The following is a 16,352-nucleotide window of genomic DNA, read 5'->3' as shown; positions in this document are numbered from 1 at the left end:
CTGCCAGAATATGCATATGCATGCTTCCCGAAAGATCCTAGACCCCTCCGCACTCCCCCAAAGCCCCTCGCTGCTCTACTCTTCATAACACATTCCTTGAAGCATGCCTTAGAGTGCCTCGAGTGCTCGTCCAAGCAAGTGCAAAGCAGTGGTTCGTGCAAATAAGCGCATGAACGTGTGCACCCAGGCTACATTCAGTTCAAACATAAATCCGGGCTCTTCCTGCCTCATCTATGCCGAGGTCGCACATGGTGCACAGGAAACTGCACCAGGGGGAGCCGAGAGGGCAGAGAGCACTACTACTCAGGCCAGAGAGGCGGAGCCGGGCGGAGGGTCGGGAGCTCAGCCAAGAGGAGCGCGCGGCGCGGACCGGCCGGAAGCCACGCCGGGAGGAGGGTCGGGAGCTGGCGCGGACGCCGTCCCCCGGCGCCGCCGCGGCCCGCTGACATCAGCCGCGCTCCTCCCCTCGCCTCCCAACACCCTCAGCTCCCGGCCGGACCCTCCCTCCTCCCACCACGTGTCCTCCCCGCTCCCTCCCGAGGGGCCGCGCGCACGGGAAGCCGGAGAGACGGAAAGGATGGCGCTGTGACAGCCGGGCCGGAGCCCTCGGCGTCTCCACCGCGGCCCCGGCCCACGCCTCGGCTCTCGGCCCGGCGGTGAGTGCGCGCGGACGTGCGGGTCGGGGGCCGGGGGCGGCACGGCCCCTCCCTCGGGCCCCCGGCGGTTCGGCCGCGGCGGGGGCGGGGGGTCCCGAGGCTGCAGCTGCAACTGCCGCCGCCACTGCCTTTGTTGCGGGCCCGCCGGGGAAGGCAGGCGGCGCCGGCCCCGACCGCTCGGCAGGTGCGCTGGGGCCGGGAGCGGGCCAGGCGGGGAGATGGGCCGGGCCGGGCGCGGGCAGGGGGGCGGCAGGAGCGCTCCCGGCGCGGGGCCGCGGAGAAAGGGAAATGGGACAAGATGGCTGGAGAAACCGGAGCGCGCCCGGGGGCGCGGCAGCGGCGGCGGGCGGGGCGCCGGGCCGGTGGGCGGTGGCGGGGCAGAGGATACCTCTTCGCTTGCACCTTCACCGCGGGGCGGCGCCCCCATCCCCCCATCTCCCTCCCGGGAGCCGGCAGGGGAGGCCGCGGCCAAGTTCGGGCCCCAGCTCCAGGGATCTGAAGCCTGTTCCACCCGCCCCAGACCTATCCTGCCGCATTCGCCCGTCCTTTTTGAAAATATCGAAGAAGCAGACTTTGAACTCCGGAACGATCTTTTCTTCGGAAGCCCGGGAGGATGCGGCCCACAAGATGCGCGCTCACTCCACACCTAGGAATTGCCCGAGCCCCTAGAGGGCAGGAGCGCGGCCCTTTGTACTGGCCTAGGAGCTGGGCGAGAGAATTTGCAGAAGAGAGAGAATTTGCGGCCCAGAGGCAGCGAGTCTTCCCGGTGGCGGTGGGCCCCAGAGCCTGGCCCCAGCTGATTTCTGCACCTTCTTGGGTGTCCAGGCATTACCCCTCACTAAGGATCACCGACTCCTGGGCTTGGAAAGTCGCGTAAGGCAGAAGACTCTTATTTTCTGACCTGGCTCATGGACAGAACCTTTGAGTCTGGAAAATCCAGGTACTCTGGGCCACCCAACCTCCTGATGGTGAACTGGCCCTGTAGGAACAACCCAGTTGAGCGAGTGCTCCGTCTGTGTTCAAATGCCTTCATTGAAAGGAAGCCAACACCGCTGTCTTGCTGCCAATTCCATGTTTGGGTGGCACTGGCTGTGAGAAAGTTCTGCCATTTGATGCACTCTTTGAAAACCTCTTCCCGGAATGTTTACTCAGCGGCCTGTTCTGCCTTTGGGTCTCTACAGAACCAGTCTGGTCTCTCTTACACAGATAGCTTTTTAAATATTTGAAGGCAGCCAGGTATGCTATCTGCCTGCAGCCCTCTTCTTATCATAATTAAATATGTCACCTTCCAGCTTCCTGGTGCTTTCCCTGAAACCCTTCCTCCCCAGGCCTGGCCCTGTCCCCTTCCATTGTTCCAGCTGAACTGTGCTTGGGGCTAAAAAGGTTTGTGTAGCTTGAGCTGCCCCCATCACAGGCTTTAAGGAGTTCACACTAGCACCTGATTTTTCTGAACTGAATCTTGCTTGCAGAGATGGAGTCCACAGCCTACCCTCTCAATTTGACCCTGAAAGAAGAGGAAGAAGAGGAAGAGATTCAGAGCCGGGAACTGGAGGATGGCCCCACAGATATGCAGAAAGTCCGAATCTGCTCCGAGGGCGGATGGGTAAGTAAGAAGGTGTGGGGTCCACACACAGCTGTGAGGGGCGGGCCTGGGAGCCAGACTTGTATTAAGTCTCTTCCTCAAGCAGACATAGGAAGTAAAAATAGCCTAGCCCAGCCCGGTGTGTTTGCATTCCTGAGAAAACAGTTCTGTGGCTTTAAAAGGCACAGTGAAGAATGGAACTGGTTATGGGAACGGTCCCTTCAGGCACGCCATCAGGATCGGAAGTCCAAGAGGCCACGACTGTGTCTCTCCCCTGTACCCGTGGATTCCCTGTATCCTGCTCAGTGCCAGGCACCTTGTAGACACCAACTAAATCTCTGCCGGCCTGTGTGAAAGAAAAATTGTTCTGGCATTTGTTAAGATGATAAGGAAGACCATTCAGGACAATTGAGATAGGTTTCAAGACTGTCACCGTAGGGGAGAGAGATCGGGCTCAGCAAGTGGGGATTTATAGCCAAGGAGCGGAGCGGAGGGCTCAGTGGTTGGAAAATTACTAAGAGGAGACATCCACGGTGGGGGGCTCTTTCTAACCTGACTTAGCAGGATTCTTGCTAAAACGGGTCTGGGCAGACGGAGAACCAGAGGCGGGTGTGTATGTGTCCAAGAAGCCGAGTGAAGAAGAGGGCTCCGAGGAGCCTGACCAAAGTCTGGGTGAGGAGAGAGTATCACCTACTGCTGGTTGAAGGGAGCCGTTTAAACCATTTAAGTAAGTCTTGGGCACTGAACTGACGTGAGGAGAGCTTTATGAGACGAGGCCAGTGGACACAGGCGAGAGCTGCATTTCCAGCTGGTCCTGGATGGAGGGACTGGGATAGTAGGCAGCAGTGAATAGGGGGCGTATCCAAACAGCATAGTGTGATAGAATGAGAGTAAACTTACAGAAGGGTAAATGCAACAGATATTTATAGTCATTGTTATGTACATTACTCACAGTACTTACTGGACTTCACGATAATTGGGCATGAATGGTAAACATTTTAAAGAAGCAACAAAATGATATTCCTTTTCTCTGCTTAGTTTTCCACTGTGTATGAATGTCATCGGTATACATATCCTTTGTTTCCAGTGAGAGATCTGTATTCATAGAATCATGGTCCTTCCAAACTATCCAATCCTGCTCCGCTACCACTGCATGGGGTGCAGCAAGGTTATCTATTTTGCCCCTAGGATACACATGTATGCTGACATTTGTTCTTAAAAACACCTCTTGAGCTGGAACCTTAAAAGTAGTGCATTTTGTTGTATGTGTGTTATACTTCAATGAAAAAATTTTTAAGCAGTACAACACCAGGCTCTGGGTTTGCTCATCTAGCTATGGAGGCTGGATTGCATTTGTCTCTTTGGCCCACCCTGGCCTCCTCCCCAGTTCAGATCCATGAAGCTGGGGAGATTTGGGAGAGCAGGCATCAGTCCTGTGTAGCCCTGAGCAAGAACTCATGGCTTTGAGGCTGCATTGGCCAACCGAGAACACCTAGACAGAATGGAGAAGTGCGCAAATCAGGTGCAGTAGAAGCGCACATATGAGTGTCTTGGGACAACACAGAGAGGAGCGAGGTGAAGCCCATGCTTGGCTGGGAAAGAAGGAGGTAACCAGAGGAGCTGGAGGAGGGGGACTGGCATGAGTGGCCCCCAGGCAGTCTGCCATCCATCCACAGCTACTGAGCACAGTGCTGGGTGTTATTAAGGCAAAATCCCTAGTCTCGCGGGGGTACTAGTCTTGTAAGGAAGATAGGGAAGTAAATCTAATTAACGGCACAGTATTTGGAGTTCTGTGGGGGAAGTCAGCTCAGGATGGGCCCTCCTGCAGGCTGGAGAACCAGAGAAGGCAGGCAGGGACCTAGTCTGGAGCAGTAGGCAATTTTGCCCCCAGTCCCATCCCTCCCAGGGACGTCTGGGTGGAGACGTTTTTGGTTGTCATGACTCGGGATGGGGCTTGGGGAGTGGGAGATCCTACAGGCGTCTCCTGGGTAGAGGCCAGGGATGCTGCTACCCATCGGTGATGCACAGGACAGCTCCCACAACGAAGAATTATCTGGCCAAAAATGTCAGCAGTGCTGAGGTGGGAAAAACCCTGCCCTAGAGCATTAAAACTAGGGGAAGAGGGCTTCCCTGGTGGCGCAGTGGTTGAGAGTCCGCCTGCCGATGCAGGGGACACATGTTCGTGCCCCGGTCTGGGAGGATCCCACATGCCGCGGAGCAGCTGGGCCCGTGAGCCATGGCCGCTGAGCCTGCGTGTCCGGAGCCTGTGCTCCGCAACGGGCGAGGCCTCAACAGTGAGAGGCCCGCGTACCGCAAAAAAAAAAAAAAAAAAACTAGGGGAAGAAAAGAATCAAATATATATTTTGGTTGTTGGGGATTGTGCTAGAGTGATCAATAAAAGCTTTTCAAACCAAAGAATCATGCTGTATATTAGGGTAATATTTCATGGGAGAACTGGAGTAGAAATCCAATTTCAAGTAGAAAAAAAGGGAAAGTGTACTTTGAACCAAGGCTTGGCCATAGGTGGAACCAGCCAAGGGAAGGCAGGGTCTTGCCCTCCAGGCAGCCAGAAGCAAAAGCACTGGAGAGGAAAGCTTGTGTGTGCAGAGTCCGGAGCAGCTCCTGCAGCTGGAGCCTGCAGTGGAGTCAGGCAGTGGAGGGGATGGGCGAGAGAAGCGGAGGAGGCCAGGGGACCGAGCCAGCCCTGCGGGGCAGTGTGCTGCGCCCAGGAGTCTGAGCTCTCTCCCTAGTAGCTCTGAGGAAGAAGTCCTCGGCTCGTCTTTCTAAGGGACCCTACGGTTTGCTGCCGCCACCAGGCAGAGGCCACTTGGCCTAAGTGGCCTGCCGAGAAAGCACGGGCTTGGGAGTCAGACTTGCTAACTCTGTGACCTTGGGCAAGATACTTATCAGCTCTGTTTCCTCACCCATAAAACTGGGGTGGTGATCCCCGTATCCCTGTACTATTTAAAGGATTCAATAAGGTAACACATTTAACCACGTAAGAGGGAGTGCCCTACACAGTGCCTGGCATACAGCAGGCACTCTGTCAGTGCACCGGTCCCAGCCCTCTAAGTGCTGTCTTCGCTGGGTGGTCATGCAGCTTTGTCAGCGAGCCTGGGCAGCGTGTAAGTACTTTAGGACGGTTACCCTTGGAGATAAGCGTTGGAATGCCAGCTCGTGGGAGCGAGGGAGGCAGCGCATACAAGCTGAAGGAAGAACACCTGGCTGATGAGTCCTTGACCTTCTGAGGGAAGGCAGGAAGGCGGGATCGAGGGCCTCTACCTGTGAGGCCAAGCAAGGGTGTCCAGGGGTTGGATGCCGGCTGCTGATTTCTGAGTTTGGCCCAGGGCTGGCCCTGTTTACCTTCTGCTGTGCTTGGCTAGATAAAAGGCCTCTGTGGAGAGAGGGGAGGCCTGCACAGCAGGGCCTGGCTGAAGGCTTGCTCAATTCTCACAGAAGGTTGCTGTGAGGAGAATTCCTAAGCCACTGCACTGCGCGCCTCTGGAGCATAATGTGGGCTTGTCTGAGGATCCTCCGGGGCTCAGTCATAAATGGGAGGAGATGAATCCAGCCTCAGCCTCCAGCTGCCTTCTCACCACTCCAGGGCTGCTGATATTTTTACCAGGCCCAGGGCGTGTTACCTTCTACAAGGATCGATATGGGTAGCCCCTCTGAAATGACAGGCATAGCCAGTCCTGTGTCCTGTTTTATCAGCAAAGGGAAAGGGACTATAAATAGGTATGGCCTAGATCTGGAATTTCCTAGGGAGAGAAAAGGCCAAAGGGAGAGTTGTTTAAAAGCCTGGGAAGTGGGATGGGGTGGGATGGAAAATTCCTGGCTGCCTGGCTTTCCAGATTGATGAAGTCTGAGCAGAGCCTAGAGACCAATCCGTTTGTACCTCCTGGTATTTTACACTAGGGATTTTTGTCCATTCTTACTCCAAAGAGTAAGTTCTGTGACAGATAAATTTTAACGATTATTTGAAACTATTCCAAGTGGAATAAGAGAAGGGAAGTCCAGAGGTTATTTGCTTACATCTTTGATTCAAGAACACATTTTTAAGGGATTACTACCTGCAGGAAGTGTTCTAGGCTTAGCGAAACAAAACGGACTAAGCCCGGGTCCTGCCCTCAGTGAGCCAATATTCTAGTGGAAGAAGCAGACAGGTAAACCAAGAGGACTCTGCAGTGTGATAAGTGCCACCAGAGCCTTGAGCCCAGGGCGTCACAGGGCACACAGCCTGGGTTGGGACCAGTTTCCCGGGGAACAGGATGTCTGGGCTGAGTCTTGGAAGGTGGGTGGGTGTCAGCCAGGCCAAGAATGGGGAGGACCTCCGAGGCAGCGGAGCACCGTGTGCGGAGACACGGAGGGTGTGAGGACGGTTTGTTCAGGGAACTGCAGCAGCTGAGTACCGCCGAGCGTGTGCGGGGTGGGAGCGGAGGCCTGCCAGCTGGTTACCTGGGAGGCCCCCCTGCCCTCTGTGAGGGTGGGAGCCGTGAAGTCAGACAGTGCTGTGTCCCACTCTCAACCCTGCCGTTATTGGCTGTGTGACTTTGGGCCAGAAACGGGGCTGCTCTGCGCCCGTTTCCTCCTTAATTAAATGGGGCTGTGGGGGGAATAAGGGAAGCAGTGACGGGGCCTTTCCTAGGAGCTTCTCCCTGTGTGGAAGGGGCTGTGAGGGTGGGGGGGGATGGGGTGGGCTTCGTGAGTAAGGAAGAAGGGCCGGGAGATCTAGGTGATGGATGGCCGGGTGCCTGAAGAAGCTGCAGGCGGTGCAGACGCTGGACTTTTCTAAGCAGATGGAAAACAGTACTCTGACCCCCCAGGCCCTAGATTCAGCTATGGGTAGTAGCCATGAAAGCAGCAGCCCAGATCCCTTACCATTGAATACGATGAACTTGGGAGTAGGATTTTTAATGACTGAAGGAAAACACATAGTAAAAAGAAAAGCAGAGAGTTGAACAAGAGGGGGTCGGTCTGGGTGGCTTGGCTGCGTTTGGCTGCTCAGGCACCCCCGTCCCACTGGCCCATGGGGGCGGGGAGGTAGGTGAGCCCGGAGCGGGCTGTAGAGCGCTCTTCTCTGGCCTTAGGGCTTCCTGCTGCGGGTCTAGGCATTGAAACAAAGCAGTCTGCTCTGGTATCTCATTACATAAATTGAAGCTCTAATGAGCCCTTCCGTCCTCCTCCTCGCGCTCTTGTGGATCGGAAAAGGCCGGCTGAGGCCCCTTCTCTCACTGGCCCCTCCCTGGCAGCGTTGGGTTCTGAGTCAAAAACGGGGGCTAGTGCCCTGCAAATGGAGACTAGTGCCCAGGAGGCCCCCAGCACCCTCCTGGGCTGAGGATCTGTGCCCAAGGGAGAGAGCAGGGTTGTGCTGGTGGGGCAGCTGTCTTGGGGTGTTTCCTTGAGCGTGGTTGGTTCTGGCTCTGGATGGGGGCTGAGCCGTGATCAGCTCTCCCTGCTGTATGTGAGGATCCAGTGTCTCCCAACCCGTACGGGGGACTTTTCTTCTCAAGGTGCTGCTCTCCTTATCTGTGGATGCCGGGGGAGGAAAGCACTCAGCAGGGCATGGGAGACCTTGTTTTTGTCTTGGTTTTGCTTCTCGGAGGAGCCGTGTGACTGAGGACAGACGTTTCCCCGGGCCCAAGCCCTCACCTGTGAGGAGGGTGTGTGATCTGTGTCTGCACGTGCCTACGAGTCATTGAGAAAGGCCTGTTCACTGTTGCAGGTGCCGGCCCTATTCGATGAGGTGGCCATATATTTTTCCGATGAGGAGTGGGAAGTTTTGACGGAGCAACAGAAGGCCCTCTACCGGGAGGTCATGAGGATGAATTACGAGACTGTCCTGTCCCTGGGTAAGGCTTTGTTTTCCTTTGTCTCCTAGAAGCTCTGAGCCCAAAGAATTGTTTCCACGTCTCTCTTCTCTGGTGTATCCAACATCCCTCTCTCCTGAACTTGGAGTCTGTCCCCACAATGCCTGTGCCCATTTAATTTCCTGTTTTTGATTTAGGCAGGATATAAATATTGTGTCCTTCTACGCAGCAGCTTGTGCCAGCGCTCAGAACCATCCTCATTCAACCCAGGCATTCTCATCAAACAAAGAAAAAACAAGACATAATCTAAGAAATGTCCCCATGGGTCTGGGCCTGTGCTTCATATGTTCCTTAGGAGGGAAGACAGGGCCTCATTGTTACCCTGTCAGCCTTAGAAGCTTGGGGACATAGCCTCAAAGAATCCTTGCTCCCTTCCCAGCATTGATATCCATATTATTGGAATGTAACCATATTATTAGAATGTAACCCTTTGGAGGGATTTCCCCATTTGCTCCTGTGGGTACCAGAGTGCCCGTTAGCTCCGTGGCTGCACCCACCCACTTCCCTGCTAAATGCAGTTCCTTTTTGTGGTTGCTGGTACATGAGCAGAGATTCATAAATTCCCTTGGACAGACCTATTTCCCATCATATTTTTTCTTTTAAGTATCCCTGAGCCCTTTCCCCCCGCCTTTCATAAATCTGCATATTGAGAAGACTGGGGTGGGGTGGGAGTGGAGAGGAGGGTTTCTTAAGTATTATAAAGTACTTATTTTGGCAGTGTTCCAAGACAGTAACACACAGCTCTTACCTGTTTTATTTCCTATAAACAGAATTCCCATTCCCTAAGCCCGACATGATCACGCGGTTGGAAAGGGAGGAGGAGTCTCAGAATTCTGACGAATGGCAGTTCCAGGGAGGAACCTTTGCAGGTACTATGATTAACCCAATTCCACATCCATCCAGTGGGAGAATAATGAGATGAATTTTAAGTTTCCAGGTACATTCTGTGGGGTATTTAAGAGTAGGGCAAGGTTGTGAGGCAGAAAGATTATGGGCTTTGGAGTTTCAGAATCTCATTTCCTATGCTGTGTGACCTTAGGCGACTTCATCCACCTCTCTGAGCCTCCATTTCTTCACCCGTCGACTGTCAGTAATAAGTCTCAACATGCACCTTTGTATGCAGGTGAACCAAATTGAAGTTTGTATGGCTTTGGTCCAGCGCACATCCTGGGTGCCTGGGTGGCACACCACACACCTCTGAAAACTAAGGAAAATGGTGTGACGAAGCATGCATCCAGGGTTATTTACTTGGCTTCCTGTCTCCTTAATCTTGGATAGAAAAAGCAATAGCAGCTGTAGTACATACTTGGGCAAATATGTCTAAAGAAGCACTCGGTCTTTTATCAAGAAACATAGTTAGAGGGCAGGAGTTGGAATAAATACAGCTTCCCAACAGCCAGAGTGGTTTGATTTGCCTTCTTTCTATAAGTAATAGTTTAAAATGCTGTATTTCATTGATTCCAAGACACGTTTTTCCCTCATCACTTTAACATCTCTGCAGTTGAGAATGCCTCTTAAAATTGATGGCATGTTATAGTTTCACTAGCAGCTTTTTTTTTTCTTAATGGCATATAATGGTGCATCTTGCAATTGATGGCATCTTAGTTTTGGTGAGATATGGTAATTTCCGTGAGTCTTCAATTTCCGTGAGTATTCAACTTCTGTGGCCACCTCCTAAACAAACATACAGTGAAACCCAGTTCTGACATTGGTATGCAAGAACCATACTTCTGCCTTATAAGCTTAACTTTGCTAAGTGTGGTATTGCTATAGATGTTCTTGGTTTAAGGGATATGATTCAGCCCATGATGATACAAATTCTGTAATATTATGTGGTAATGTGGGTTATAATTGGCTTCTCGTCCAGGTAAAGATTATTTTGACCCAGGCATGGCCCACAGTTAGTATGTGATCCAGGCTTGTTGCCTGTATTCAGTTTCCAGCTCTGCCACTTCCTAGCTCAGCTACCTTGATGCGTTACTTAATTTCTCTAGACTCACCTGCAAAGAAGAAATAAACAGTTATTGTGAGAATTAGATGTGGTAATCCATGGGAATTGGCACGGGGGTAACGACTTCGTGTTATCTGTTATTAGAGTTACTGCTTTTAGTGAATTTGAGATTAAGGTATTCTTGGTATTTCGACCAAAAAGAGAAAAAAAAAAATCAGGGAATGAGCCAGAAATCATTTTACTTACGGGCACTATCTTTGCCCCTCCCTGTCTGTCTGCCAGAAAATGAAGACTCTGACGTGAAGCCCCCAGATTGGGTGGGCCCGATGAACACGGCCTCCCAGTTTCCGCAGCCTCAGCACCTGGACGGCTATGGCCTCCGTCTGCCTCGGGACATCACAGAGTTGCCCGAGTGGGGCGAGGGGTACCCCTTTTACATGGCCGTGGGCTTCCCCGGGTACGACCTCTCGGCAGACGACCTGGCCGGGAAGTTTCAGTTCAGCCGGGGCATGCGCCGCAGTTACGACGCGGGGTTCAAGTTAATGGTGGTGGAGTACGCCGAGAGCACCAACAACTGCCAGGCGGCCAAGCAGTTCGGGGTGCTGGAAAAAAACGTCCGCGACTGGCGCAAGGTGAAGCCGCAGCTGCAGAACGCCCACGCCATGCGGCGCGCCTTCCGGGGCCCCAAAAACGGGCGCTTCGCCCTGGTGGACCAGCGCGTGGCCGAGTACGTTCGATACATGCAGGCTAAAGGGGACCCCATCACCAGGGAGGCCATGCAGCTGAAAGCTCTGGAGATTGCCCAGGAGATGAACATTCCGGAGAAAGGGTTCAAGGCCAGCTTGGGCTGGTGTCGAAGAATGATGCGAAGGTATGACTTGTCTCTGCGGCATAAGGTGCCGGTGCCCCAGCAGCTGCCGGAAGACCTGACCGAGAAGCTCGTCACCTACCAGCGGAGCGTCCTGGCTCTGCGCCGGGCACACGACTACCAGGTGGCTCAGATGGGAAATGCTGACGAGACGCCCATTTGCTTAGAGGTGCCCTCGAGGGTAACTGTGGACAACCAGGGTGAAAAGCCCGTCTTGGTCAAGACGCCAGGCAGGGAGAAACTGAAAATCACAGCCATGCTTGGTGTCTTGGCAGATGGGAGGAAGTTACCTCCGTACATCATTCTGAGGGGCACATACATCCCCCCCGGGAAGTTCCCCAGTGGCATGGAAATCCGTTGTCACCGGTACGGATGGATGACGGAGGACTTGATGCAGGACTGGTTGGAAGTGGTGTGGAGGCGGAGAACTGGTGCAGTGCCCAAGCAGCGAGGGATGCTGATCCTCAATGGCTTCCGGGGCCATGCCACTGATTCGGTGAAGAGCTCCATGGAAAGCATGCACACCGACATGGTCATCATCCCGGGGGGCCTGACCTCGCAGCTGCAGGTGCTGGATGTGGTGGTCTACAAACCCCTGAATGACAGTGTCCGGGCCCAGTATTCCAACTGGCTCCTGGCGGGGAACCTGGCACTGAGCCCCACGGGGAACGCCAAGAAGCCGCCCCTCGGCCTCTTTCTGGAGTGGGTCATGGTGGCATGGAATAGCATCTCAAGCGAATCCATCGTCCAGGGGTTCAAGAAGTGCCACATCTCCAGCAACTTGGAGGACGAGGATGACGTCCTGTGGGAAATCGAGAGCGAGCTGCCAGGAGGAGGGGAACCGCCCAAAGAGTGCGACACTGAGAGCCTGACAGAGAGCAACTGAGGGAAAGCCAAGGTAAGCAGTCGGGAGGAGCCGCTGGTGCCCACCCTGAGGGACGTGTTGGGTTCCACAGACACCTTGTCTCTTGCCATTATTTTCCTCTGTTTCCGAGAACTCTTCGAGCCCACAGCGCAGTGCTGTAGGTAACGGGCCATCCGCATTTTCTCCTTTATGTGAAACTTTGGTTGCTTGGCTTATTTCGTGGGTACTTTGTATAATGCATGAAGTGAACAAGGAGTGAGCTCCCAGAACATTTCATCTGAGGGCCGTAATTATCGCTGAAATTATTTGGGCCTGAAAGCGCGTAGTCTGACATGGCTCCGATAAGAACAAGTTTTGTCTGCAAAAGCAAAATTTTTCTTCCCCTTATAAATCGTGCTGAACATTTAGGGCCAGTGTGTGTACCTGATTCAATTGGAGCAGCCGTGCTCGCCTTGGCTAGCCTATAGGGCTGGGACGTAAGGACGCATGTGCCTTCGGACTGTGTCGCCTGGGCCTCGGGTCTCCGTCCTGGGGTGGTCTGCAGTAGCCCAGTGGGGAAGGAAAGAAATAGCTTATGCCTGCTTCTCCCTGGGAGTTCAAAAGTGTGTTTTAAACCACCATCTCATTCTCATGACATTCACATGGAGTGAACAATTATAATAATTTCACAGACGTTTGAAGGGTGATATTTTTAAATTGAAACTGCACCAGAAAATAAAAAAAATAAAAAAATAAAAAAGCAATGCTTATCTCGGACTACAGCGAGTAAAGTCTAAGGACTGAGGACGACAGGCCCGAGAATTCTCAGTTGAGTACAGGAGGGCAACAGCTTTAAAAGGAAGTGGGGGGCTTCCCTGGTGGCGCAATGGTTGAGAGTCCGCCTGCCGATGCAGGGGACACGGGTTCGTGCCCCGGTCCGGGAAGATCCCACATGCCGCGGAGCGGCTGGGCCCGTGAGCCATGGCCGCTGAGCCTGCGCGTCCGGAGCCTGTGCTCCACAACGGGAGAGGCCACAGCAGTGAGAGGCCCGCGTACCGCAAAAAAAAAAAAAAAAAAAAGGAAGTGGGGAGTGGGGGCTACCAGATATCACTAGTGGAGTGAGCCACCCGGACCCCTTGAGCGAGGGTGAACGACCACCTACAGTGGGCAACATACAGAGAGAACATTTCATTTTACCTTCTTGTTCTCATTTCCCTAATTGTCAGTTCATTTGTGCCTCCAGACAGTGTTTAATATGAAGAGAGCACTCCTTTCACAGAGGACTTAAAAGTACCTTGACGGTTTCTTTTTCTTTCCTTTAAAGTATAATTAGGTATTTCCACCCTACTTGCTTCTTTCTCCACATGAAATGCTAAGAGAAATCTTCTGTTACACCGCCCCCCTTCATGCTGTGTAAGTTGAAGAGTGACTTATGTCTCCTTCTCTGCCCCCAAATCAAACTGTACACCTAACATTGAACCACAGTGTTATTCTGAGACCCCTAGAGTTACAGAGCCAAGGAGAAGTTGTTACTGTTACAGTCGAAATCACCAAAATTGCTTTTTTCCCCCCCATGTTCCCTTATTCTTTCACTCCGTGAATTCAGCCTCCGTTTTCTGCTAATCATTACACTGCCTCCACTGGATATCAGACTTTGAATTATAGTGACTTTTTACCCTTTTTACCTTCCCGCCCCCCGCCTTGTTAGATAACATTTTTGTGCATTTTTAATTTTCTAAGCTATTTGCTACCCAAAGGACTGGATCAAAAAACCGCCAGAGGGCTTCCCTGGTGGCGCAGTGGTTTAGAGTCCACCTGTCGATGCAGGGGACACAGGTTCGTGCCCCGGTCTGGGAAGATCCCACATGCCGCGGAGCGGCTGGGCCCGTGAGCCATGGCCGCTGGGCCTGCGCGTCCGGAGCCTGTGCTCCGCAACGGGAGAGGCCGCAACAGTGAGAGGCCCGCGTACGGCAAACAAACAAACAAACAAAAACGCCAGAAGAGGAAAGGGAAAAAAACAATGCCGGGCTACAGCTATGTACGTAGGCATTTATGTCCGATCCCAACCATGAGCTTTGGCTCATCTTGACAGCCACAGTTCTCTGTACAGCTGCCGTTTTTGAGCTGAGGAAGTGCCAGAAGTAGACAGGGATTCTCATCGAACAAGACATTTTGGAGGCGACATGGGCATAAAACGGCCTCTTCTCATCTGTTTGGAAATCTGACTAATGGAATAAATATGTTCTTGAAAAGTTATACAATGTCTAAAATCCAAGGGTTAACTCACACTTAGGTTCCCTCTGTTTTCCAGCAAATGAACTGTCTTTGGAGCAGTTGAGGAAAATCCTCAAGATTTCCTTGCAGCATGGATACACAGGGAGCAGCAGGAAAAGGCCACGGGGCTCAGACAGCCCAGGTCTGGACAGCAGCCTGAGCATCCTGCCTTGGGACACCGCCCACCCTCGCCCCATGTCCATGAGGTGTCAGAAAAGTCTAGGACCCTTCACTTCATCAGAGACATGATTAGAAAAGAAACTGCTTCTGCCTCATTTCTTGTTTTAGAGTTTACTCCATGTGTCCATCAAAAGAAACCTGTAGATAGGAATGAACAAAGGTATTTCCTGGAGAAGAGGCCATTTGTTCAGCACCAATAAGAGACTCATCCTACGGGCCCAACTCCACTGGTATTCTTTCTGTGGAGAAAACCTCAAGTCAATGTTTTTTCTTCTGCCTTTAAAAATGCTTCCATCAGTAGAACCTGTCCCCACACAGGTCAAGACTGCAGAGAAGGCTTTGTAGAAATGGTCATTTATGTACACCTGCTACTTACACATTTCCTCTTTTGGAAAAATGAGATGCTAATAACAACAACAAAATTCAGACATACTGGCCTGGTGCCAGCAGATGGCTTTTCTGTAGACAAACTAGGTTAGTGTGGAAGATACAGATTAAAATAAACTATGCCGTTTCATTTATCTTCCCAATCTGGTTGGCAGCTAGACTTTCCTAGGGTCTCATTTAATGGCCCTGTTTTTCATTATTATTATATTTAATGATAGGGTAGCATTTAGTACACAAGCTCTTCTGTTTCTCAGGCTGCCTGCAGAAGTCACCATAAATTATCTGTCTACATGGTACAAAGCCCATTGACTCATCTGATTCTTGTTTTGTTAATTCCTTTAATATTTTTATGGCAAGGGTGGTGAGAGGGCACCATGGGCCTTTAGCCACAGCTGTTTGAAGACTTCTCATCTTCTATCCTGCAGAAATAGGTGGGAGGTCTTTGAATTTTTACACTAAAGTAATTTGCATTCCCACATAAGTTGAGTGTTATGAAAACATTCCTTCAAAGCTACCTGTGCTACGAAAAATATGCCAGAACCTCATAGACAAAGCCATTGTTAGAAGTGTCATTCCAATGTCAGATCTGGTTAACAGGCTACCATAACCACTTTTCCTTCCTGTAGACCCAGCTCGTTTGTATATTATACTGTTCTTGGCATTTTGAAACACCTATTTCTACTCAGGTACTCATTTTCCTATTAGTGATTCACCTTCCTCATTTTTTAAAACCAGTTTTCCTCCAAGAGGGGAAATTTCACTTAACTTCTGGTATCTGAATAACTTTCAGTGTTTGAATCATTTCCCCATTTGCTTTTACCTGTACTGTATTCTTTGTCATCTCAAACGGCATCTAAATCCAGCTACTCTTCATTCCAGAAGTTTTCATTCCCTCCAATTACACTTAATTTATCCTCCACTGTCCTGGTTCCTGGCCCTTTCCTCTTTATGTCCTATTTTACTTGCTTTGGGAGCTTAAAGGATTTTATAAGACCTAATTTTTGGTTCCTGCATTGGAGCCACAGTTGTCTTGCAGGGAAGAGTAGAAAATGGGTTCAACTCCTGTTTCATTACACCAACACCTCTTTGAGTCTCATCGTCAGCTGATAGATGATGCCTTACAGGTTGCTTAGCACTGGAACTTCCCTAGAGGAATGGCTCTACTATCAGGGTTTTTCTGGGCTCGTTCTTCCACGGACTTTATTATGATCTATGCCTAACAGAGCCCCAGTACAACTATTTTGCAGAATGGCTATTACCCTAGAGTTACTATAGCACATATTGAGACATAGTTGTACTCCCCAGTAGATAGGAACTGACTCCAACAATAAACTTTGATAATAAAGACAATAGGCTCTGGTGGCTTTATTTATTATCTGCTAGCCTTGTGAAAAGTCACATTTCAAACTCTTCATTTACACTTTATTCTCCACTCATTATGGTACCAATATATTACACCCTTGAAATAAAAAAGTCTCTTTGTGGGATGGCAGCGTAAGTAATGTCGGTGTCTTTAAAGACAAATGTTACGTGTGGTTTTAAACTGGCTTTTAAAGGTGGGGGAAAGGGCCCTGGCAAAAATAGCTTTTTCCCTCAGTCATGTTTTGGATGCTCTCAGGAAAAATCACACGAAGGAAATTCATAAAGGGATATTAATTTTAAAAGGATGGAAACATGCTAGCAGCTTGATGAACAGAAAACTTGTGTCCTGTTTTCATAAATTTCTCTAAAAATGAAAGT

At 51.3% G+C, this 16,352-nt stretch overlaps 2 protein-coding genes across 3 annotated transcripts; one reads left to right on the top strand and one right to left on the bottom strand.

The window, feature by feature from the left end:
• Positions 1-342: 342 nt before the first annotated feature.
• LOC132476650 (uncharacterized) lies at positions 343-1,083 on the bottom strand. Its single transcript, XM_060078751.1, has one exon. The coding sequence runs from the start codon at positions 1,081-1,083 to the stop codon at positions 343-345; it is 741 nt and encodes a 246-aa protein (XP_059934734.1).
• Positions 502-15,962, top strand: POGK (pogo transposable element derived with KRAB domain). 2 transcript variants are annotated; one of them, XM_060091318.1, is made up of 6 exons: positions 502-656; positions 2,126-2,259; positions 7,964-8,090; positions 8,879-8,977; positions 10,342-11,825; positions 14,083-15,962. In XM_060091318.1, exons 2-5 carry the CDS (start codon positions 2,128-2,130, stop codon positions 11,811-11,813), a joined length of 1,830 nt encoding a protein of 609 aa, XP_059947301.1. In that variant the 5' UTR covers positions 502-656; positions 2,126-2,127; the 3' UTR covers positions 11,814-11,825; positions 14,083-15,962. The 2 variants fall into 2 exon arrangements, with proteins under 2 accessions (XP_059947301.1, XP_059947302.1); XM_060091319.1 differs by lacking the exon at positions 502-656 and adding an exon at positions 700-840.
• The last annotated feature ends 390 nt before the right edge of the window (positions 15,963-16,352 follow it).

The sequence above is a fragment of the Mesoplodon densirostris genome, chromosome 2 (genome assembly GCF_025265405.1).
Source record: "Mesoplodon densirostris isolate mMesDen1 chromosome 2, mMesDen1 primary haplotype, whole genome shotgun sequence".
In the NCBI taxonomy this organism is placed as follows: domain Eukaryota; kingdom Metazoa; phylum Chordata; class Mammalia; order Artiodactyla; family Ziphiidae; genus Mesoplodon; species Mesoplodon densirostris.
Note: the sequence above shows the minus strand (reverse complement) of the source record. Positions and strands in the feature narration are given on the sequence as shown.